The sequence below is a fragment of the Saccopteryx leptura genome, chromosome 6 (assembly GCF_036850995.1).
Source record: "Saccopteryx leptura isolate mSacLep1 chromosome 6, mSacLep1_pri_phased_curated, whole genome shotgun sequence".
In the NCBI taxonomy this organism is placed as follows: Eukaryota; Metazoa; Chordata; class Mammalia; order Chiroptera; family Emballonuridae; genus Saccopteryx; species Saccopteryx leptura.
Genome location: NC_089508.1, coordinates 63,125,759 through 63,149,806, shown reverse-complemented (window position 1 = coordinate 63,149,806; position 24,048 = coordinate 63,125,759). Strand labels below are relative to the sequence as shown.

The 24,048-nt window shown below is 39.0% G+C and overlaps 1 protein-coding gene across 1 annotated transcript in view; it reads left to right on the top strand.

Moving 5' to 3' along the window:
- The first annotated feature begins 16,526 nt into the window (after positions 1 to 16,526).
- TEX9 (testis expressed 9) overlaps positions 16,527 to 24,048 on the top strand; it is a 74,404-nt gene continuing 66,882 nt past the window's right edge. Inside the window, exons 1-2 of the mRNA XM_066343243.1 lie at positions 16,527 to 16,571; positions 16,672 to 16,763. Coding sequence (XP_066199340.1) covers positions 16,545 to 16,571; positions 16,672 to 16,763 — 119 coding nt within the window. The 5' untranslated portion in view covers positions 16,527 to 16,544. The remainder of the gene's footprint in view (positions 16,572 to 16,671; positions 16,764 to 24,048) is intronic.

The window sequence follows — 24,048 nt, the reverse complement described above, 5'->3', positions numbered from 1 at the left end:
TTTGGGGAATAAACTGCACTTCCAGGAAGTTAGCATGTGCAGGTTTAAAGGGAATCCCAGATGGGAGTGAGTTGGAAACTGTTGAGTGATAGGGTGTTTAAGGCACACCCACATGTTAATTGCTGCATTTCTAGTTTAAGCTTTGCCATGTGTCTTCCATTAGTATTAACTTATTTAAATAATTCATTCTCCTTTTGACAATGCAGTGGCTGATAGCATTTCTATTCTTGTTTATTATCTGTTTTCAGTATTTTTTTTTTTTTTTTTTGTATTTTTCTGAAGCGGGAAACGGGGAGAGACAGACAGACTCCTGCATGCGCCCGACCAAGATCCACCCGGCATGCCCACCAGGGGCAACGCTCTGCCCACCAGGGGGCGATACTCTGCCCCTCCCGGGCGTCGCTCTGCCGGGACCAGAGCCACTCTAGCGCCTGGGGCAGAGGCCAAAGAGCCATCCCCAGCGCCCGGGCCATCTTTGCTCCAATGGAGCCTTGGCTGCAGGAGGGGAAGAGAGAGACAGAGAGGAAGGGGGGGGGGGGGTGGAGAAGCAAATGGGCGCTTCTCCTATGTGCCCTGGCCGGGAATCGAACCCGGGTCCCCTGCACGCCAGGCCAACGCTCTACCGCTGAGCCAACCGGCCGGGGCCTGTTTTCAGTATTCTTACCACATGATGCTTTATATCGGTTGGCAGAAAATGGCAAATATATTTGTTGTCACATCAGAAATATATTGCTTTAAAATTAAAAAATAAGCTTTTCATACAAATTTTACTTACTCCACCCAAACTTTAAAATAAGATATTCAGTCAGTTAAAAAAGATTGAGTTCTGTTACATAACTTCATACTATATGTATAAGCATGCTTGAAAAATACATTTTTACATATCTTTGAATAATTTTCTCCTCTCCATCTTCTCTCCAACTCAGCTCATTATCTAAACCACTTAAGGTAAATTCTTCCCTATTCTTATGTAAAACTGATGAGCAAATATTTGGATCCCTGTGACATAGAGCATAGGGTATCTGACCTGCTTACAGCTCTTTTCCAAACAAATAGGCCAGAGGTAGCCCTTAAGCATAGGTGGCCATGCTTAAGTTTATAGGATCTCAATACAATAACTACAGTTGATTAGACCTAAAGGTAGCAAACAACCTGGCAAGCAGGTGAATGAGCTTATCGTGAGAAATTTGGCTTAAGAGTAGTGTCCTTGTGCCCAATAACTGGCCAATACCAACAGAGACTTCTTTTAGAGAGTTTGAATGAGACACCAGCTGTGAAAGGGCTATTTCATTGTTATTGACAGACAGGAACAGTAATAATAAAGATAGTAACTGAGTGTACTATTATTGGTAAAATGAAGTAAGCAGATTGCTAGAGTTATATCGTTTCTATAATGTTACCCCAGTTCTCCATTGCCTGGTTGTATGGTTATTGAGACTATTTCCTTTTCTTCTAATGACCTGCCATCTGTATACCCAAAATAGATCTCCTCAGTTGAAATAACATGAATATACTTCTTACAGTTCTTAAAATCTGAGAGCAGTGCTTCTCAAATTTTAACAAGCATACATATGTCCTGAGGAGCTTGATAAAATGCAGATTCTAATTCAGTAGGTCTGGGGTGTTGCCTGAAACTCTGCATTTTATATGTGTATATAAAAATGTTCAAATATTTGTAGAATTCAATCATGAAAAATTAGTTTTGAATTGGCAATTTCTATTTACAGTAGAAGTAATCAAAACCATTATCACAGAGTACTTCTTTATTTAAGGAAGTCACTCTGATTCTTATAGTCATTTAGTAGGTAGACAAGTATTATCTAAAACAACACCAGAAAATTGGTATTATCAAGTCAGGACTTGAGTAGACCTTTGTCATTTGGGGGATGTCAGTTCAAAATATGGTGCAGTTTTGCAACCAGATCTAATAATCATTGCCCATAAACATTGGCATAGATAGAGGATTTTAAGTAATTACAGCTAATACCCTGCGTTTGCTCAGGAAGGATTTAACACACTCCTGCCTGACCTCATCTGACATTAATTACGCAATGGTTGAAGGTAGGGAACAGCTGCTGAAAAATACGTAACAAAGAATAAGGGGTGTGAATGTGTCTTGTTGTTTGCTGCCAATTGTCAATCTGCTGAGGAAGAAGATCCAGACATCATCCCTCCCTCCCAAAATAGATTTCTAAATATGTTTAGGGACAGCAATGAGAGGGCAAAAATTTTTTTAAGTATTCATTTTATGTATTCAACATGACTCGAAAAAAAGTTGAATTTTCTATAGCATTGGATTAGTCTGTTTCTTATAACTTAAAAATTTTCTGGTAATGATTTTAAAGCAAATCACTTTAGTAAAGAGATGGTTTTTTGTTTTTTTTGTTTTTTTTATATATAATTTTATTTTTTTAATGGGGTGACATCAATAAATCAGGATACATATATTCAAAGATAACAAGTCCAGGTTATCTTGTCGTTCAATTATGTTGCATACCCACCACCCAAAGTCAGATTGTCCTCTGTCACCTTCTATCTTGTTTTCTTTGTGCCCCTCCCCACCCCCTATCCCTCTCCCATTCCCCCTCCCCCCCGTAACCACCACACTCTTATCAATGTCTCTTAGTTTCACTATTATGTCCCACCTACGTATGGAATAATACAGTTCCTGTTTTTTTCTGATTTACTTATTTCGCTTCGTATCATGTTATCAAGATCCCACCATTTTGCTGTAAATGTTCCGATGTCATCATTTCTTATGGCTGAGTAGTATTCCATAGTGTATATGTGCCACATCTTCTTTATCCAGTCATCTATTGACGGGCTTTTTGGTTGTTTCCATGTCCTGGCCACTGTGAACAATGCTGCAATAAACATGGGGCTGCATGTGTCTTTACGTATCAATGTTTCTGAGTTTTTGGGATATATACCCAGTAGAGGGATTGCTGGGTCATAAGGTAGTTCTATTTTCAGTTTTTTGAGGAACCACCATACTTTCTTCCATAATGGTTGTACTACTTTACATTCCCACCAACAGTGTATGAGGGTTCCTTTTTCTCCACAGCCTCTCCAACATTTGCTGTTACCTGACTTGCTAATAACAGCTAATCGAACAGGTGTGAGGTGGTATCTCATTGCCGTTTTGATTTGCATTTCTCTAATAGCTAAAGAAGATGAGCATCTTTTCATATATCTGTTGGCCATTTGTATTTCTTCCTGGGAGAAGTGTCTATTCATATCCTCTTCCCATTTTTATATTGGATTGTTTGTTTGTTTGTTGTTGAGTTTTATGAGTTCTTTGTATATTTTGGATATTAGGCCCTTATCTGAGCTGTCGTTTGAAAAAATCATTTCCCATTTAGTTGGCTTTCTGTTTATTTTGTTATCAGTTTCTCTTGCTGAGCAAAAACTTCTTAGTCTGATGTAGTCCCATTCATTAATTTTTGCCTTCACTTCTCTTGCCATTGGAGTCAAATTCATAAAATGCTCTTTAAAACCCAGGTCCCTGAGTTGAGTACCTATGTCTTCTTCTATGTACTTAATTGTTTCAGGTCTTATGTTTAGATCTTTGATCCATTTTGAGTTAATTTTTGTACAGGGGGAGAGACTGTAGTCCAGTTTCATTCTTTTGCATGTGGCTTTCCAGTTTTCCCAGCACCATTTATTGAAGAGGCTTTCTTTTCTCCATTGTGTGTTGTTGGCCCCTTTATCAAAAATTATTTGACTATATATATGTGGTTTTATTTCTGGACTTTCTATTCTGTTCCATTGGTCTGAGTGTCTATTTTTCTGCCAATACCATGCTGTTTTGATTGTCATGGCCCTATAATAGAGTTTGAAGTCAGGTATTGAAATGCCCCCAGCTTCATTCTTTTTCTTTAGGATTGCTTTGGCTATTCGGGGTTTTTTATAGTTCCATATAAATCTGATGATTTTTTGCTCTATTTCTTTAAAAAATGTCATTGGAAGTTTGATGGGAATTGCATTAAATTTGTATATTGCTTTGGGTAATATAGCCATCTTGATTATATTTATTCTTCCTAACCAAGAACAAGGTATATTCTTCCATCTCATTATATCTTTTTCGATTTCCCTTAACAATGGTTTATAGTTTTCATTATATAAGTCCTTTACATTCTTTGTTATGTTTATTCCTAAGTATTTTATTTTTTTTTGTTGCAATCGTGAAGGGGATTATTCTTTTGAGTTCCTTCTCAGTTGTTTCATTGTTGGCATATAGAAAGGCTATTGACTTCTGTATGTTAATTTTGTATCCTGCGACCTTACTGTATTGGCTTATTGTTTCTAGTAGTCTTTTTGTGGATTCTTTGGGGTTTTCGATGTATAGTATCATATCATCTGCAAAAAGTGATACCTTCACTTCTTCTTTTCCGATATGGATGCCTTTTATTTCTTTGTCTTGTCTGATTGCTCTGGCTAGAACTTCTAGTACCACATTAAATAAGAGTGGAGAGAGTGGACAACCCTGTCTTGTTCCTGATTTAAGGGGGAAAGCCTTCAGTTTAGTGCCATTTAATATGATGTTAGCTGATGGTTTATCATATATGGCCTTTATCATGTTGAGATATTTTCCTTCTATACCCATTTTGTTGAGAGTCTTAAACATAAAATTGTGTTGTATTTTATCGAAAGCCTTTTCTGCGTCTATTGATAAGATCATGTGGTTTTTGTTCTTTGTTTTGTTGATATGGTGTATTACATTAACCGTTTTACGTATGTTGAACCATCCTTGAGATTCTGGGATGAATCCCACTTGATCATGATGTATTATTTTTTTTAATATGTTGTTGTATTCGATTTGCTAGTATTTTGTTTAGTATTTTAGCATCTGTATTCATTAGAGATATTGGTCTGTAGTTTTCTTTTTTGTGCCATCCTTGCCTGGTTTTGGTATGAGGGTTATGTTGGCTTCGTAAAATGTGTTTGGAAGTATTGCTTCTTCTTCAATTTTTTGGAAGACTTTGAGTAGAATAGGAACCAAGTCTTCTTTGAATGTTTGATAAAATTCGCTGGTATAGCCGTCAGGGCCTGGACTTTTATTTTTGGGGAGGTTTTTAATGGTTTTTTCTATTTCTTCTCTACTGATAGGTCTGTTTAGGCTTTCTGCTTCTTCTTGACTCAGTCTAGGAAGGTTGTATTTTTCTAGGAATTTATCCATTTCTTCTAGGTTGTTGAATTTAGTAGCATAAAGTTTTTCATAGTATTCTACAATAATTCTTTGTATATCTACGGTGTCCGTGGTGATTTCTCCTCTTTCATTTTGGATTTTGTTTATATGAGTTCTTTCTCTTTTTTCCTTGGTAAGTCTTGCCAAGGGTTTGTCAATTTTGTTGATCTTTTCAAAGAACCAGCTCCTTGTTCTATTAATTTTTTCTATAGTTTTTCTGTTCTCTAATTCATTTATTTCTGCTCTGATTTTTATTATCTCCTTTCTTCGGCTGGTTTTGGGTTGTCTTTGTTCTTCTTTTTCTAGTTCCTTAAGGTGGGAAGTTAAGTGGTTCACTTGGGCTCTCTCTTGTTTGTTCATATATGCCTGAAGTGATATGAATTTCCCTCTTATCACTGCTTTTGCTGCATCCCATAGATTCTGATATGTCGTATTGTCATTTTCATTAGTCTGTATATATCTTTTGATCTCTGCACTTATTTCTTCTTTGACCCATTCATTTTTTAAAAGTATGTTGTTTAGTTTCCACATTTTTGTGGGATTTTTTCCCTCTTTTTTGCAGTTGAATTCTAGTTTCAAGACTTTATGATCAGAAAATATGCTTGGTACAACTTCAATTTTTCTGAATTTGCTGATGTTGTTTTTGTGGCCCAACATATGGTCAATTCTTGAGAATGATCCATGTACACTGGAGAAAAATGTATACTCAGTCACTTTGGGATGAAATGTCCTGTAGATGTCTATCATATCCAGGTGCTCTAGTGTTTTGTTTAAGGCCACTATGTCTTTGTTGATTCTCTGTTTGGATGACCGATCTAGAGCCGTCAGCGGTGTATTGAGGTCTCCAAGTATGATTGTGTTTTTGTCAGTTTTTGTTTTAAGGTCAATAAGTAGCTGTCTTATATATTTTGGTGCTCCTTGGTTTGGTGCATATATATTAAGAATTGTTATGTCTTCTTGATTCAGTGTCCCCTTAGCCATTATGAAATGGCCATTTTTGTCTCTGAGTACTTTTCCTGTCTTGTAGTCAGCATTATCCGATATGAGTATTGCTACACCTGCTTTTTTTTGGATGTTATTTGCTTGGAGTATTGTTTTCCAGCCTTTCACTTTGAATTTGTTTTTATCCTTGTTACTTAGATGAGTTTCCTGTAGGCAGCATACAGTTGGATTTTCTTTTTTTTTTTTTTAATTTTTTTATTTATTTATTCATTTTTAGAGAGGAGAGACAGAGAGAGAGAAGGGGGGAGGAGCTGGAAGCATCAACTCCCATATGTGCCTTGACCAGGCAAGCCCAGGGTTTCGAACCAGCGACCTCAGCATTTCCAGGTCGATGCTTTATCCACTGCGCCACCACAGGTCAGGCTGGATTTTCTTTTTTAATCCATTCTGCTACTCTGTGCCTTTTTATTGGTGAGTTTAATCCATTTACATTTAGTGTAATTATTGATACTTGTGAGTTCCCTATTGCCATTTTATATCTTGCTTTCTGTTAGTTTTGTGTCTTGTTTGATCCTTCTCTTTTGTTTTCTATCTTTTGTTTTTATTTGGTTGTATTCCATACATCTTTCCACTGTTGCTATCTTTTTTATCTCATGTGCTTCTGTGGTGGTTTTTTCAATGGTGGTTACCTTTGAGTAATGAAAAGGGTCCCTACCCTGTTCATTGTAGCGAACTATTTTGTGAGTACTTTTGCACTCCATCGTCCTTTGCTACTGTTAATCTCCATCTTCTCCCCCTCTTTCTTTTTGTTGTTGTCACAGTTTAAATTTGGTTTTATTGTGTTCTTCTTGGAGCTTTTACTTGTGGCTCTGTTTTTTTTTTGTTCTTTGAGATGGAGAACCCCCTTTAGTAATTCCTGGAGTGGGGGTTTTCTGATGATAAATTCCCTCATCTTTTCTGTATCTGTGAATGTTTTTATTTCTCCTTCATATTTGAAGGATAGCTTTGATGGGTATAGTATTCGTGGCTGAAAGTTCCTCTCTTTCAGGACTTTAAATATTGGGGTCCACTCTCTTCTAGCTTATAGAGTTTCTGCTGAGAAATCTGATGATAATCTAATGGGCCTTCCTTTATATGTTGTATTCTTCTTTTCCCTGGATGCCTTGAGAATTTTTTCTTTGCTGTTGGTTTGTGTCAATTTCATTATGATATACCTTGGAGTAGGTTTGTTGGGGTTAAGAAAACTTGGAGTTCTGTTTGCTTCTTGAACTTGAGGCTTTAGTTCTTTCCACAGGCTTGGGAAGTTCTCATCTATTATTTGTTTGAGTATGTTCTCCATTCTATTTTCTCTCTCTTCTCCCTCTGATATACCTATTATTCTTATGTTATTCTTTTTGATGGAGTCAGATAATTCTTGTAGGGCTATCTCATTTTTTTAAATTTTTGAGTCTCTTTCTTCTTCTCTCTGTTGTGCCTCAAGTTGCTTGTCTTCTATTTCACTAATCCTCTCTTCTATCTGACCTGTTCTATTAGCTAAGCTTGTTACTTCGTTTTCAGCTCGTGAATTGAGTTTTTCATCTCTGTTTGATTTGTTTTTATAGTTTCAATTTCCTTGGACATATATTCTTTGTGTTCATTGAGTTGTTTTCTGAGCTCCCTAAATTGCCTTTCTGTGTTTTCTTGTATATCTTGGAGGATTTTTTAGGATTTCTATCTTCAATTCTCTGTCATTTAGCTCCAAGGTTTCCAATATATTAAATTTTTTCTCCATAGATTTTTCCTCATCTAGTTGTGTTAACTCTCTTTCTTTTGTATCCATGATATTCGATTTTCTCTTCCTTAATGGCATCTGAGGGTGGTTTTGTTGATAGTATTAATGAGATTTAATAAAGAATAAAAAGTTTAAAAAAATTAAAAAAAATCGAAAAGAGTTGTTTTTTTAAAAAAAAATTAATAATGAAATAAAGAAAAATAAAATAAAATAAAAATTTAAAAAAAAAAAAAAAGGAAATTATTCCCCCCCTCCTTTTTTTCTCTCCTCTCCTCTCCCCTCTTTCTTGATAAAATCTTGTGGTGGACTGTGAATTATAACAAACAATGCCTGTGATGGAGGGCCTGAATTGGGGAAAAGTAATAAAGGGGCAAAAAAAAAAAAAAAAAGAATGAAAAAAGAAAAAAAAGAGCGTATGGACCCACAAAAAGCAAATAAGGAAAAAATTTGGGTCAAGAATAAAATGATTTGCTTTTAGGTGTTGGTTGTCTAAGAGTTATGATGAGAGGATTAAGAGGAAAACGGAAAAATGGGGGGACAAATTAAAAAATTACTATTGTATTTAGTGGAACAAGAACTAGATAATATGGAGAGCCAGGGATGGGAGCACTGCTAGTGAGTTAAAAAGGTGAAGTAAAAACCCCCCAAAATGCCACAAACATAAGTTTGAGTCCCAGATAAGATAATTTGTTTGTTATTGAGGTTTGAATGAGAGGAGATGTAAAGGAGAAAGGAAGAAACTAATATAGAGGGAGAAAAGAAAGAGAGAGAGAGAAAAAAAAAGAGGGAACCACTAAAAGAAGAAAAAAGAAAGGAGAGAGAGAGAGAGAGAGAGTTAAGGGTTTTGGAGTGCAACCCTCATAGAGAGAAAGGAAGAGAAGAGAAAAGATAATGGGAGATGTAACACTTATGGGTAGTGTAGTTCAAGGAGAGGAGAGAGTAAGACCAGTAGAGAGTTAATCGGCCAAATTGGAGGAGGAAAAAAAAAGTATCAAGAATGAAGATAAGAGAAACAAACGAACAAATATAATAAAATGGGATAGGTTATAAAGTCTGCAGATTATTCTTGATTTTGAGAGGTTATCTTCTTGCTTTTTCTTTTCTCTCCCTCTTCCTGGTCGGTGACTCTGTACCCCGGGTTTTGCCCCTTTGCCACGCTCAGGTGGAGGTTTGCAGTTGATAAGTCTCTATGGCAATGTCATGTATTGTGCTTTAGTCTCGTTGGCAGTCGAGGCTATTAGCATTTATAGGCTCCGACAGTGAGAGAGTCGTGTTCCTGGAGCCTTTCTCCTAGTCTTTCCTTCCTCAATTAGTAGCCTGATAATCCAGCTATGGGGTTGCTGCTGCCTCTGCCTGGATAGTAAGAGGCTCAAAGAGCTGGCAACTCCCCACTCTATTTCACTCAGCACAGGGCTCTGGGTAAGGCTCAGTCAGTCAGAGCTGCTAGCATAATCAGGCGGGCTTTCCAGCCATTCAAAGACCTCTGGCTCTGCCACTCTGTCCGGTAACACAGGCGGGCGCCCACTTCTGGGGCGCTTGGAGGAAACTCTCACTCACTGGCTGCGCGCGCAGACCAGGATATCCGGCCAGCAGTCTCACGCTCTGAGTGAAACCCCCAACCGCAGGGAAAAGTTGCAGCGTTGGAATTGAGTCTCGCTCCGTCCCCGTGCGCGGCTTTTGCAAGGCGCTGGGGCGGCCCGAGATTCCGCTTTGGCCCACACAAAGGCCCCTGACTCTGCCCCTCTCTGCGATAACACGGGCGCGCACTGCCGAGGCACTCGGAGGAATCGCTCACTCCTTATCTGCGCGCAAACCAGGATATGAGGCTGGTCGCGTTTCCCTCTGAGTGAAACACCCTCCAGTACGGAAAATCTCCACCGTTGGAATTAGTTCTCACTCCCTCCCGTGCGTGGCTTTCCCAGGGCGCTGGGGCTGCCCAGAGACTCTGCCCTCGGCCCACAGAAAGGCCTCTGACCCTGCCTCTCCGTGGGGCAACACGGGCACCCCCTTCCGGGGCTTAGGAAGAAATCTCCCGCCCACTAACTGCGCACCAACCAGGAGACCGGGTAAAATGTCCGCGCCGCTTGTCTTTCTTTGTTTGGGTTTGGCGCGAGTGTTAGCTTGTATTGCCCGGGTTGCCACAGGATCAGATTTTCCTCGGCTTGGATCTCCGTGCCACAGCCTGGTTCGGCCGTTTGTGTCGCGGCCTGGATGTATTCACCCCCTTTGCCCGCCTCAGTTTCTATATTCACAGTTACCAGAGAAAGCCGCCCTGTTTAGGTTAGTGAGGAAGGCGGAGCATTTCTTACTCCCCTATTTCCTTCGGGGTTTGGTTATATATTTAGCCAATTTTTCACTCAATCATACCTTTGGGTGTATTGCGAAGCATCTGTAAGCTCCAAGTATAGGTTTTTCTGTTTCTGGTTGAAGATCTTGTTGAGTTTTGGGGGAGATTTATCGGTATCGCTTCCTACCCCGCCATTACTCTGACGTCATCCTCCGAGATGGGTTTTACTTAAACATGTATATTCATCAAAAAATATTGAAGGGGGCCCTGGCCAGTTGGCTCAGTGGTAGAGTGTCGGCCTGGCATGCAGAAGTCCCAGGTTCGATTCCCGGCCAGGGCACACAGGAGAAGCGCCCATTTGCTTCTCCACCCCTCCCCCTCTCCTTCCTCTCTGTCTCTCTCTTCCCTTCCCGCAGCCAAGGCTCCATTGGAGCAAAGATGGCCCGGGCGCTGGGGATGGCTCCTTGGCCTCTGCCCCAGGCGCTAGAGTGGCTCTGGTCGCAACATGGCGACGCCCAGGATGGGCAGAGCATCGACCCCTGGTGGGCAGAGCGTCGCCCCTGGTGGGCATGCCGGGTGAATCCCGGTCGGGCGCATGCGGGAGTTTGTCTGACTGTCTCTCCCCGTTTCCAGCTTCAGAAAAAAAAAAAAAAAAAAAAAAAAAAAAATTGAAGGGATAACCCATATTTTAATAACAGTAGCTTTTTCTGTGGGTGAAGGGAAAGTGAGAACTTTCTCTATATGAGTTTGTTACAAAGTTCTTTGATAACGGAAGCTGAAAAAAACTTTTAAAGTTTTTAACTAAACTTAAAACCAAGAAGAGATAACTTAAGTTGGTTCCATAATCTTTCTCCTATTGACCTTACTAGACTGGCCTTGTTTTTTTTTAATCTACTTATAACTATTTACACATTTTAATGTACATTTGATTTATTATATTGTTTGCATTTGCTTGTTTTAATTATATTAATGCATATGCTGTAGTTTGGGTTCTAGTTATTAGCCTTCATGACAGCCATGTTGAAAAATGAATAGTCAATTCCCATGGATACCTTAAAGAAATATTTAGCTTTGGATATTTTTAAGTAAAAAAATGGTAAATAACAATTATTACTTAATTTCCAAAATCTCTATAAAACTACTGAGGAAATAAGTCATACCAGTATTCTAACAAAGAAGCACGTTGGAAAATTATAACTTACAGCTTTCTGAGTTGTGCATCACAGCTTTTTTAAAGGTTACATTAATTTAAAAGGAATCAAATAATTATTAAAAGAAATTCTGACCATAATTAAAAGTTATTTAAAATGACTTGTTGAAAAGAAAATCTAGCAAAAAAGAGAGAATGTGGTAAAAATTTAAAGTGACATGTAAAGAAACCAACATGAGGCAGTTAGTCAGGCTAACTGAGCCTCAGATTTTCGAATATGGACTGATTGACAAGAAATACGCAAGCATACTTTGGCACCCAACTCCTCAAACATATTGTTGTTGTAATTGCCTTTCACTCATTCCCTTGAAACATGGCTTCTAATTCTTCTTCTTTACGATAAATAGCCTTCCTGAGGCCAGCAGGGACTTCTTTCCTGCCAAATCCAGAGGCCTTTTCTCAGTCTGCCTATTGCTCAATCATTCCTTCTGTTGGTTTCATTTTATTTTTAGCACTCTAAATATTATAAAAGTAATGTGTATTCTTTGCAGTGAATTAGAAGATACATTTTTAAAATATCATTTGTGATGACCAAGACTAACATTTTGGTTAGCCTGGCTTTTAAACCCATTTCTACACTTCACACATTTTTATCCTAAATTATGTCAGTTGGGGTCAAAGAATAGGAATCATTCTTATATTAACTCTCATATGTCTGCTTTTGCAATATCTGCTTACAGAGGACATTAATCACTTCTGCAGTGTCCTTCAATTATTTTTGGAAGTCCCTAGAGCTGTGTCTCTGGTACTTACAAAGAAGTCTTACCTTAATGGTACTGCTGCTGCTCTGTGAACTGTCCACCTCCCTCCCAGCAGGCATTGCGGTCTCTGCTAAACACTGGCATTGGCTCCTTAGAACCCCTGAATTGTGAAAGTAGGGTTGATCTCCAAAAGTAATGAGATCGGGAAAAAGATAGACCAGGAAAATCAATTATAAAAATTCTAAATTAGTTATATTTATATCAGATAAAATTGACAAACCAAAATTCATTATTGGAGGTAGATTATTGCATAAGAATAAAAGGCTTCACTTCACCAGTGTTTAAACCTTATTTGTTTCTACCACATTTCAATACAAAGATATCCTTATTTTTCTTCAAATTTTAAAATATCTGAAGTCAGAAGGCATTTATAGTCACAGCCAGATAAGTGGCAGGAGCAATGTGATTATCATTGCTAGAACATTTACATCGAAACTTGCAGAATGGGTGTCAGAAGCATGAAAGCAAATTCTGAAGAAAGAGTAGAGCACTCCTGTTAAGTGCTGCACAATCAACACTTGATAGGACAAAAGAAAATACTGTGTGGAGAAGGACAGAGATCTAGCACTCTTCGATCAAAAGCAATTTAAACAAGTCAAACTGAATATAAGGAACTTTTAAAATAAATATATATATTTAAAATGTTTTATTTATTGATTTTAGAGAGAGGAGAGAGAGAGAAAGGCAAAGGGGAAAAGCAGGAAGTATCAACTCCTAGTTGCTTCTCATATAAGCCCTGATTGGACAAGCCTGAGGCTTTGAACCAGGACCTCCATGTTCCAGGTCAAGGCTTCATCCACTGGGTCACCATAGGTCAGACTGAATATGAGAAATTTTTAGGGATATTTTAACCAGTCTATTTTTTCCTAGCTTTAGTGAGGAATAACTTACACACAATGGAACTCACCTATTTTAAATGTATAGTTTAATGAGTTTGGACATTTAGATCCAGTCATAGATCACCATAATCAAGATCTAGAACATTTCCAATAACCAGAAGTCCCTCGCGGCACTTTCCCCATCAACGCCTTCCTTCCTCCCCCAATTCCTGGCATCCGTCAATCTGCTTTCAGTCACTATGGTTTGCCTTTTGCAGAAGTAAATATTAATGGAATCATATACTACAGAGATTTTCAACCTTTTTCATCTCATGGCACACATAAACTGATTACTAAAATTCTGTGGCACACCAACAAATTTTTTTTGCAGATCTGACAAAAAAATTAGGTATAATTTTGATTTATTCACACCTGACAGATATTGTTGTGTTGGCTGTTGTCATTTTTTTATTTGACAATCTAAGGGAAAAGACGTCAGTACCCCAAACTAAATAGTCAGGCACTGCATGTTTTAAAAATTCTTGTGACAGTCCAGTGTTCTGAAGCACTCTGGTTGAAAATCACTGATACAGTACAGGAGGTCTCCTGGTTACAGCAGTCTCAACATACGACGTTTTGAGTTTATGACGCTCACTCCCATAAAAACTTTAAAAAAATTGAGATGTGAGTGTTTCGGCTTAACACCCTTAGTGTCGTACCTACAGACTACGTAGGCGAACTAGTTTGGTTGTGTACTGTGGAAGAATACGCAGTATTCTTTTCCTGTGTTTTAGTTGTGTTTTTATGTTCTAGATTATGATTTTTAACTGTGTTAAAATAGGTAACTGAGTTAGGCTAGCTAGGGTGTGTTTCTACTTACATCAAATTCGGGTTACGTCACTGTTGTCGGAACAGAACAGTGTCGTAACTGGAGGGATCCCCTGTTACATAGCCTTCTGTGTTTGACATGTTCTCATTTGCCTTGGATAATTAATACTTAGATTACTGTGTTGTATGGTAACTATATAACTAACTTTAGAAGGCACTGCCAAATTGGTTTTTACATGGTATGGAATATGAATCAAGGTTAAACTCTTTTATATGGATTTATAATTTTCCATCAATATTTGTAAGCCTATCCTTTGGGTCCACTGAATGTCTTTGCACCTTTACACCTTTCTAAAAATGTGTAGGTTTACTTCTGGACTTTCTTCTATTGATCCATGTGTCTACATTTTTTTTGGCAGTACTATACTGTCTTGATTACTGTAGTCTTAAAATCAAGTATTGTGAGTCCTGCAACATTGCTCTTCTTTCTCAAAATTGTTTTGGCTAGCTTAGTTCTTTTCTCATTCCATATAAATTTTAGAATCAGTTTGTTAATTTCTACAAAAGTCCCGCTGGGATATTGATTGGAGGGAATTAACATCTTCAAAATATAGTCTTCCAATCCACATACATAGAAGATCTTTCCATTTATTTGGTTTTCCTTGTGTTTCATAAGTACTTTGCAGTTTTTAGCATATGAATTTTGCATATATTTTGGTAGATTTATACCTAAGTATTTCATGTTCTTTTGGTGCTATTATAAATAGCACTCCTTTTTATTTTTTATTTTTTTGTATTTTTCTGAGGTTGGAAACGGGGAGGCAGTCAGACAGACTCCCGCATGTGCCCGACCGGGATCCACCCGGCACGCCCACCATGGGGCTACGCTCTGTCCACCAGGGGGCGATGCTCTGCCCATCCTGGGCGTCGCCATGTTGCGACCAGAGCCACTCTAGCGCCTGAGGCAGAGGCCACAGAGCCATCCCCAGCGCCCGGGCCATCTTTGCTCCAATGGAGCCTTGGCTGCCGGAGGGGAAGAGAGAGACAGAGAGGAAGGCGTGGCGGAGGGGTGGAGAAGCAAATGGGCGTTTCTCCTGTGTGCCCTGGCCGGGAATCGAACCAGGGTCCTCCGCACGCTAGGCCGACGCTCTACCGCTGAGCCAACCGGCCAGGACCAACAATTATGTTCTTACTGATTTTCTGCCAGTTTGAACTATCAATTACTGAAAGAGGAGTGTTTAAGTCTCCACATATTAGTGGATTTATTTATATATTTTTACATTCCTATTAGGTTTCCCCTCTGCATTTCAACATTCATTTTTAGGTGCATACATATTAAGGACTGTTATGTCTTTTTGGAGAATTTATCTCTTTATCTTTATGTAATGCTTCTCTTTGTTGCTGATAATTTTCGTTGTTCTGAAGTCAGCTTTGTTTGAAATATAGTTACTCCAGCTTTCTTTTGATTAGCGTTAGTACAGTGTAGTTTTCTCTGTCTCTTGACTTTTTCATTTTATTTTTTTCAAGTTTAAACAACTTGATTGATGTATTTCACATACCTAAAAATTCACCCATATAAAGCGTACTATTCATTGGCTTTTAGTATAATCACAGAGTTGTATAACCATCATCATAATTAATTTTAGAACATTTTCATTACCCCTTCTCCCCCCAACCACTTAGCCAACCTTCCATTATCTGCCAGGGATAGGCAACCAACAACCTACCTTGTCTCTATTGAGTTGCCTATTCTGGACATTTTATATAACATGTGGTCATATTTCAATAGAATCTTCAGGTGGGGGCTTTGTTCCACTTTGAGTTAATTTTTGTAAATGGTGTGAGATAGGGTCTCACTCCATTCTTTTACATGTGGACGTTCAATTATTTCAGTCCCATTTGTTGAAAAACTATTCTTACCCCCACTGAATGGGTTTAAACACCCTCACTGAAGATTAGTTGACCCTTAATGTGAAGGTTTACTCCGGACTATGGAATTTATTTCCTATAATTGGAATGTTTGACTGTTTCCTGCATTCCAGGAACAATCCTAAGCACAATTAATTCATTTACGTGCCATATTAACTGTGAGATGGGCTTAATTCTTACTCCCGTTTTATAGATGAAGTACTGGAGATACAGAGTGCTTTTGTCCAAGACTACATGACTAGTAAGGGGCACCACCAGGACACAAACTTAGGCCTACTGACTTGAGAGTCTCAGCCTGGCGCATGCTATAAACAATCGTGAGAAAAACTAAGAATTCTACTTAAGAGTTTATTTAAACAAAACGGGGAAGTCGCATTGGCCACTGACTTTGGAAAAGTACAACAGAGTGGGGGCTTTACTATCTTGCTTCCCACCGAGAACTCGAAATGGACCCTGCCTATTTTGGTTGAAACCTTTTCATGACAACTTAAGAATTTGTAAGTCAACGCAGCACATGGGCCCCTCAGGTTCTGCAGCAGCGCAACGTCCTGTTACGGTTTACACGCTGAGGGGCACAGAGACCCGGACCCGCGTCCACGCCCTTTTCCCCCACCTTCAGGCCCCGCCCCACACTTCCCCCGCCCTCAGGCCCCGCCCCACGCTTCCCCCGCCCTCAGGCCCCGCCCAGCCTCGCGCTGCCCATCGTTAGGAGCGCGGGAGTGAATCCAGTCGGCACCCAGGGCTTAAGGATGCTAGAGTATCGCGGGAAGTTACGTCGTTGCCCTGGTAACGGCGTCGTGATCGTGAAAGATGGCGGGGCGAAGTTTTGGCTCCAGGGTCAGTTCAATCGCAGATTCCCGTGTAGCTAATAGGTCCTCGACGGGTTAAGTGGCGATCTCTTTTAACTTGCATCTGAAAGTTTCCGTCTCTTTTACAGACAAGGACCGTTTTACGGTCTCCTCTCCCGCCACGCATTCAGCAACCTGCTACACCTGGACGGGACTTGCTCGCCAAGGAGGAGGAATATAAGTAAGAAATTTGGCAGTTCAGTTTTTCCTTCTTTCTTTCACCTAACTGAAACAAGTACTTTTACTGGTGACTGGTTCTTTGGGAATACTCACTGCCCAGCCTTCTCTTCCATCATCCCGTTTGCTTGCCCTTCTTCGTCTTTTCAACTTGAGCTTTCCAGCATCCTAGAAAGTGTTTGAAGTGGGCGAAAATTTAACCCAAACATCTTCGTTAATCAGATGAGATTGCTAGACGTGGTTTGGATAGGAATTGCCACGGAAATCTCAGTTTCTAGTTTAAGGAATTCAATTTAATTCCCAACTCCGAGAGTTTACGTATGTAATTTTCTTTTAGTCTTTCTTTTTTTTTTTTCTTTCTTTCTTTTTCTTCTTTCTCTCTCCCTCCCTTTCTTCCTTCCTTCTTTCTTATTTAAATTATTTATTGGTTGACCTTAGGGAGACACACACAGAAGAATTTATTTGTTGTTCCACTTAGTTGTGCATTCATTGGTGGCTTCCTGACCCGGGTTCACAACTTTGGTCTTTCGGGAAGTCGCTCCAACTCACTATGCTAACTGGCCAGGGCTAGACTTGGTTTCTAAATTGAAAGCCTAATTCCCTGGGCATTTGGAATTAGAATTCTTGTCCACATTTGATGGAGTTGGGAGAAGGATTTCCTTTCCTTATGTGCACAGTGTAATTACAGACTCCTGACAACACGTGCTCTTGTTGTTGGACGATTTCACTCTTACTCCCCCAGTTTTCACACAGATGCCAAGAGTAATCTTTTAATTTTTTCATGTCATTCCTTTGCCTAAAACTTTGCAGTGCTTTTATATTGCACTTCAAAAGCTCTGTGAGATCTGGCTCCTGCCTCTTGTTTCATCTCTGCTCTCTCCTTTTTGCCTACCACTCTCCAGTCTAACTGGCCTTTTAGTTCCTCAGGCTTTTTCCTTCTCTTTCTTTGAGTGCAGTCATATATGCCTTCTACCTGTAATGCTCACAGTGGCCTTCCTTGACTATGCTAAGTAGTCTCCTCTGTTACTCTTTTTTCATTGTTTTATTAATTTGTCTTTGCGTTTAACATAACGTCACCACAAACTAATGTTAATTTACTTTCTTTTTCCTCCAGTGATGGGTTTCACAAGGTCCAAGACCACGTCTTTTATTTACCATTGTACATACCCTTATAAAAAATTATGTCTTAACAGTTCACTTTCTTTTTAAAGTAACTAATTTAATATAAAATTGGGAACACATTTTGGCAGTTGTAACAGTTAAACAGAGATACCATGTAATTTGTACTTGAAATAAAAGTATTTTAAAAGTTAAAACTTGGCCCTGACCGGTTGGCTCAGCGGTGGAGCGTCGGCCTGGCGTTAGGGGGACCCGGGTTCGATTCCCGGCCAGGGCACATAGGAGAGGCGCCCATTTGCTTCTCCATCCCCCCCCCTCCTTCCTCTCTGTCTCTCTCTTCCCCTCCTGCAGCCGAGGCTCCAATGGAGCAGAGATGGCCGGGTGCTGGGGATGGCTCCTTGGCCTCTGCCCCAGGCGCTAGAGTGGCTCTGGTCGAGGCAGAGCGGCAGAGCGATGCCCCGGAGGGGCAGAGCATCGCCCCTGGTGGGTGTGCTGGGTGGATCCCGGTCGGGCGCATGCGGGAGTCTGTCTGACTGTCTCTCCCCGTTTCCAGCTTCAGAAAAAGAAAAAAAAAAAAAAGTTAAAACTCACATGTACTTTCTTTAGATGAATGAGACACATGCCAACTTGATGTAGCATGTAGGCACATGATCATTCCTCTTTATTTGATGAAATGGATCTATTATTCCAGTTTAAGAATGTACTTAAGCAACAGATCTGATGTCCAATATACAATTCTGAATGACCGTCTTATACCCAACCCAAAACAATTATTTTCATCAGCATACACCAGATAGCACTAAATACCTTATGTTGATTAGGCTGATTTGTTTGTTTGTTTATTTTTGAGACAGAGAGAGACAGGGACAGACAGGAAGGGAGGGAGATGAGAAGCATCCATTCATAGTTGCAGCACCTTAGTTGTTCATTGATTGCTTTCTCATATGGGGCTTGGTTGAGGGGGCTCCAGCCCAGCCAGTGATCCCTTGCTCAAGCCAGCAACCATGGGGTCATGTCTGTGATCCTGCACGCAAGCCGGTGACCTCGGAGTTTTGAACTTGGCCCTCGGTGTCCCAGGCAGACGCTCTATCCACTGCACGACTGCCTGGTCAGTCTCATTTGTTTAAGAGGATATTTTGCACCTGGCTCTGGCTGTCATTAGTAGTATGGTCCTGCTTAAAGGACCACATCAGCTGTTCTATTTTTGCAAAAGTTGTTCTGTGGTAAAGGTGCCTAGGTGTTAGTCATTCTGTTACCTGTAGTCTGCAGTGAGCAAATATGAGGCATTTATTTCAATGGAGTAGTTCCCAAGCTCTGACTAAAGCTTGTTGGTCATTTCTCCACCATGAAGGAAAGTAAAATGTATGGTCATTCTTTTTTTTTTAAATTTTTTATTGTGGTTAAATTTACATACATTTTATATATTTTCAAGTGGCCAAAATTATAATATTTGTATATACTATATAATTACTCCTTCCCAGAAGCCCTGCTACTCTGGTACCTGCCATTCTGGTCTTTGCATCTATGTGTTTTTGTTTTGTTTATTAGTTTTTTGTTTGTTTTTTAATTTTACATATAAGTTAAATCATATGGTACTTGTCTTTGGCCATTCTTTTTTGTTTTGTTTTGTTTTATGTGAAAAATAATAGGGAGATATTCTCTCAGCTTCTGGGGATCAGTAGATGGACAAGGAGCAAACACATTAGTTAGATTATTCAGTATTCAGTGCTTCAGGGTTGCTACACACTTTGAATGCTTCTTGGGACTGAAAGAGTCAGACACACTCCCTCTGAGTTCCAGTACTGGGGCAGCAACTCGAAAGGCACCAGGGACATATGGGGAGAAACTGAAGTGTCTGGCATTAGAGTGAGAGCTGGAGGAGCACTTTGTCCCAGACAGAAGTGTTGGCAGAGGCCATTGTTTCTGTTTTGAGCCCTTCCTTCACAGAGTTGGCGGGTGGGCACCATATCTGAGTCTCCATCAACCTTTTGGTTTAACTTCTCTTCATTCTCTAGAGTCCTTTGGATTTTTGATAAACATAGTATCATATGCAAATTATGATTGTTTTGTTCCTTTATACTTTCTCATGCATCTTTTTCTTTTTTCTTGATCTAGTTAGACCCTCTAGTTCAATGTGGAATAGAAAAAGTGGTGATGAACATTTTTATCTTGGTTATGATTTTTAAGGAACTCATTTTTTTTTTAAAAGATTTTATTGATTTTACAGAGAGAAGAGAAACAACAAGAAGTATCAACTCATAGATGCTCACTTTAGTTGTTCGTTGATTGCTTGTTGTATGTGCCTTGATGGGGCAAGCCCGGGGTTCAGTGTTCCAGGTCAACGCTATATCCCCCTGCACTACCGCAGGCCAGGCAGGAACCTACTTTTAATAACACCACTGTGTTTGAGGTTTGCTATAGAGTTTTGGTGGATATCTCTTATCAGGCTTAAGGATGCTGTTTCCCTTAATTTATTCTGTTCTTGGCAGCTTTTGGTTATCATGGATCATTTGCTCTTTGATTAAAATTGTGAAACAGTCTGCTATGGGCTTTTTTGCCTATCAATTTAATTTCTTTAATAATAGTTGCTTCTAGAATAAATTTTGGTTGATAGTTTTCTAAAAAAGTGTCCATTTAATGTGTTTTAAAACATATTAAAATAAATTTATTCTAATTATCTGTTTTAAATCTTAACTGTGTCTGTAACCCAATACATACCTTTTGGGGACTTTCCAATATTATTTGTATATTTTATTGATCTTTTCAGAGAGTTAGCTTTTGGTTTTATTGCTAATCTAGGCTTTTTAAAATTTCATTGGTCTTTATTATTTCTATCTCTTCTAATTGAGGTGGATTTATTTTTTCTTTTTTGGCTTTGTTTTTCTAATTTTTAAATAAATACATTTAATTTCTATAAATAAATTTATCTCTGACTATAGCCTGTCTGTATTGCAGGACCTGTTTTGATGTGTATGTCTTTTGTGGTAACTTAACAGTTTTAAATATTTTCTGATTTTCTTATTATTTAAAAAGTGTTTTATTTCTAAACATGTTTGTTTTTTTATTTTACTTTAAAATTTATTTGCACTGTTGTCAAAGAGTGTATATAACATTGATTTTCAAAAATGTTTTGGAACTTAATTGTGTTCAAATATATGTTCACTTTTTTAAAGTATTCTTTGATAGAAAGTATATTTGGGGGAGGTAGAAGAGGGCAAAGGGGGATAAATGGTCATGGAAGGAGACTTGACTTGAGTAATGAGTGCACAATACATTACATAGATAGTGTATTATAGAATTTTACACCTGAAACCTATGTAGTTAACCAAGGTTATGCCAATACATTCAGCAATTAACTTTTGTTCTTTTTTTTTTTTTTTTTTTTGTTGAGAGGCTGAGAGGAGAGAGAGAGAGAGAGAGAGAGAGACAGGAACATCAAACTGTTCCTGTATGTGCCCTGACTGGGGAATGGAACTGGCAATTTCTGTGCTGGGACAATGCTCCAGCCCATTGAGTATCCAGCCAGGGTTTGACAAAAAAAATTTTTTTTTAAGTATATTTATTTGTTGACTGTCTGTTAGATCAAGCTGACAGTTCATCACCATTTTTTTTCTACTAGCTGTATTGGTTTCTGTTAGAAATTTACTAAAATCAACTAAAACTGTAATTGAAAAATAATTCCTGTAATTGTGCTTATTTTTGTCTTGGGGGATATAGTGTTAGATTTATTTAAATTCTTTAGATGAATTATTCCTTTCATTATTACATAGTATTTGTTTTGTTTTCTTTTTCATGTTTTTATGTTCAAGCTTTTTATGTCATTTAGCATTAAGAGTATTTCTTTTATATCATGTCTGATAATTTTTGCCTTCTAAAAAGTTAATTTACTTTTTATTATTATTTTTTTTGTTAATTTGAAATTATTTTGGCCATCGTATTTTTTTATTTTTATTTTTGTATTTTTCTGAAGCTGGAAATGGGGAGAGACAGTCAGACAGTCTCCCACATGCGCCCGACTGGGATCCACCCGGCACGCTCAACAGGGGCCACGCTCTGCCCACCAGGGGGCGATGCTCTGCCCCTCCGGGGCGTCGCTCTGCTGCGACCAGAGCCACTCTAGCGCCTGGGGTAGAGGCCAAGGAGCCATCCCCAGCGCCCGGGCCATCTTTGCTCCAATGGAGCCTCGCAGCGGGAGGGGAAGAGAGAGAGAGGAAGGAGAGGAGGAGGGGTGGAGAAGCAGATAGGCGCTTCTCCTGTATGCCCTGGCCGGGAATCGAACCCAGGACCTCTGCACTCCAGGCCGACGTTCTACCACTGAGCCAACCGGCCAGGGCGGCCATCGTATTTTTTGTGTTTTATATTCACTGTGCCTTTTCTTTGGTTCTCCTGACTTCTGTTGGATTGACTGAGTTTACATTGTCTTTATTTTTCTTTTACTAGTTTGTAAACACCTTAGACTGCTTTAACTTGGTTTTCCTGCCTGTTAGGTTAGATTAGATAATATTTCATTTCTTTGTTTTGAAAACTCCGACATGTTATTTTTGTAGTCTCTACTATTTTCGATTTATCATTATGTTTTCTAATTTCTTGGCTCATTATGATTCTTTTTTTCTAAGTTCAGTTTTATTCTCCTGAAAAGTAGACCTCTCATTACTTCTCTGTAAAAATTTGAGTTGTTTTTTTTTATTAATTGAATTTATTGGGATGACATTGGTTTGCAAAACCATGCAGGTTTCTAGTGTACAACGCAATAAAACACCCTATGCACCCTGCATCGTGCATCTTCTGCCCCAAGCAAAACCTCTTTCCTTCCCCATTTTACCTTCTTTGCTCACCTCCACCTAGTCCCTATCCCCTTTCCCTCTGGCTGTCACCACGCTGTTGTGTCTATGTATTATGTGTAAAATTTGAGTCTTAGTCTTAAATTTTCCAGTCTTTTCTGAAAATTTTCTTACTTTGCACTTATTTTTTAAAGACAGTTTAGCTGAACATAGAATTCTAGATGGCCAGTTTTCTACCCCCACAATTCATTAAAGATACGTTGTTTATTGGAATCTAGAGATGTTGATGAGCCATCTACTATCAGCATTTTATTTATTCATTTATTTCTACTATCAGCATTTTAGATAATCATGCTGGTAGATGATCTGTTCTTATTATGCTTTGGTAGTTTATAGAATATTCTCTTGGTCTTTGAAGTTCTGCAGTCTCGCCATGATGTGTACAGGTGTGGGTTTATTTTCTTAATTCTTCTTGAGATCTAGATCTTTCTTCATTTCTGGGAAATTCTCAGCATTATCTCTTCAAATATTGACATTCCCTCCTTATCTGGGATTTCCTTCTGCACCTTCTGTTAGGTAGATATAAATCTTTTTTTTGTCATATAGTTTGTCTTTAATGGATGTTAACAACCTCTCTATTGTATTTTTATCGTTCTTCTCTCTACCTCCTTGTAGGTGATTTCCTCATATCTGTCTTCTAATTCATCCCCTCTTCAGTTCAGTGTTGTTCAACTTATCTGTTGAGTTTGAGTCGTTAATTTCAATGACTGTGTTCTCATTTATATAATTTCTATTTGCTTCTTTTCCATATTCAGTATTCTTTTGTAATAATGTCTGGTTCTTGCCTTATGATTTCTATTCTTGTTTTTTTTTTTGATGAAAAATACTTTTTAAAAAAACTTTAGATTATTTTATTATCTTTCTTATGTTACAAATTTTGTTGCATCTGCTGATTCTCCCTCTTGGTGCCTTGCTTCTTTTTTTCTTTTTTTTTAGAGAGAGAGACAGGGACAGACAGAAAAGGGAGAGAGATGAGAAGCATCAACTCATAGTTGTGACACCTTAGTTGTTCATTGATTGCTTTCTCATTTGTGCCTTGACCAGGGGGGCTCCATCCAGCTGAGCTAGTGATCCCTGCTTAAGCCAGCGATGAGATTCAAGCCAGTGACTTTGGGGCTCAAGCCAGCAACCATGAGGTCATGTCTATGATCCCACACTGAAGCTGGCAACCCCACACTCAAGCTGGTGACCTCGGGGTTTCAAACCTGGGTCCCAGTGTCCCAGGTTGACACTCTATCCACTGTGCCACCACCTGGTCAGGCGGTGCCTTGCTTCTTTATGCAAGTTGTTATCTTTGTGAAGTCATCTTCAGTAGGATTTACTTTCTGA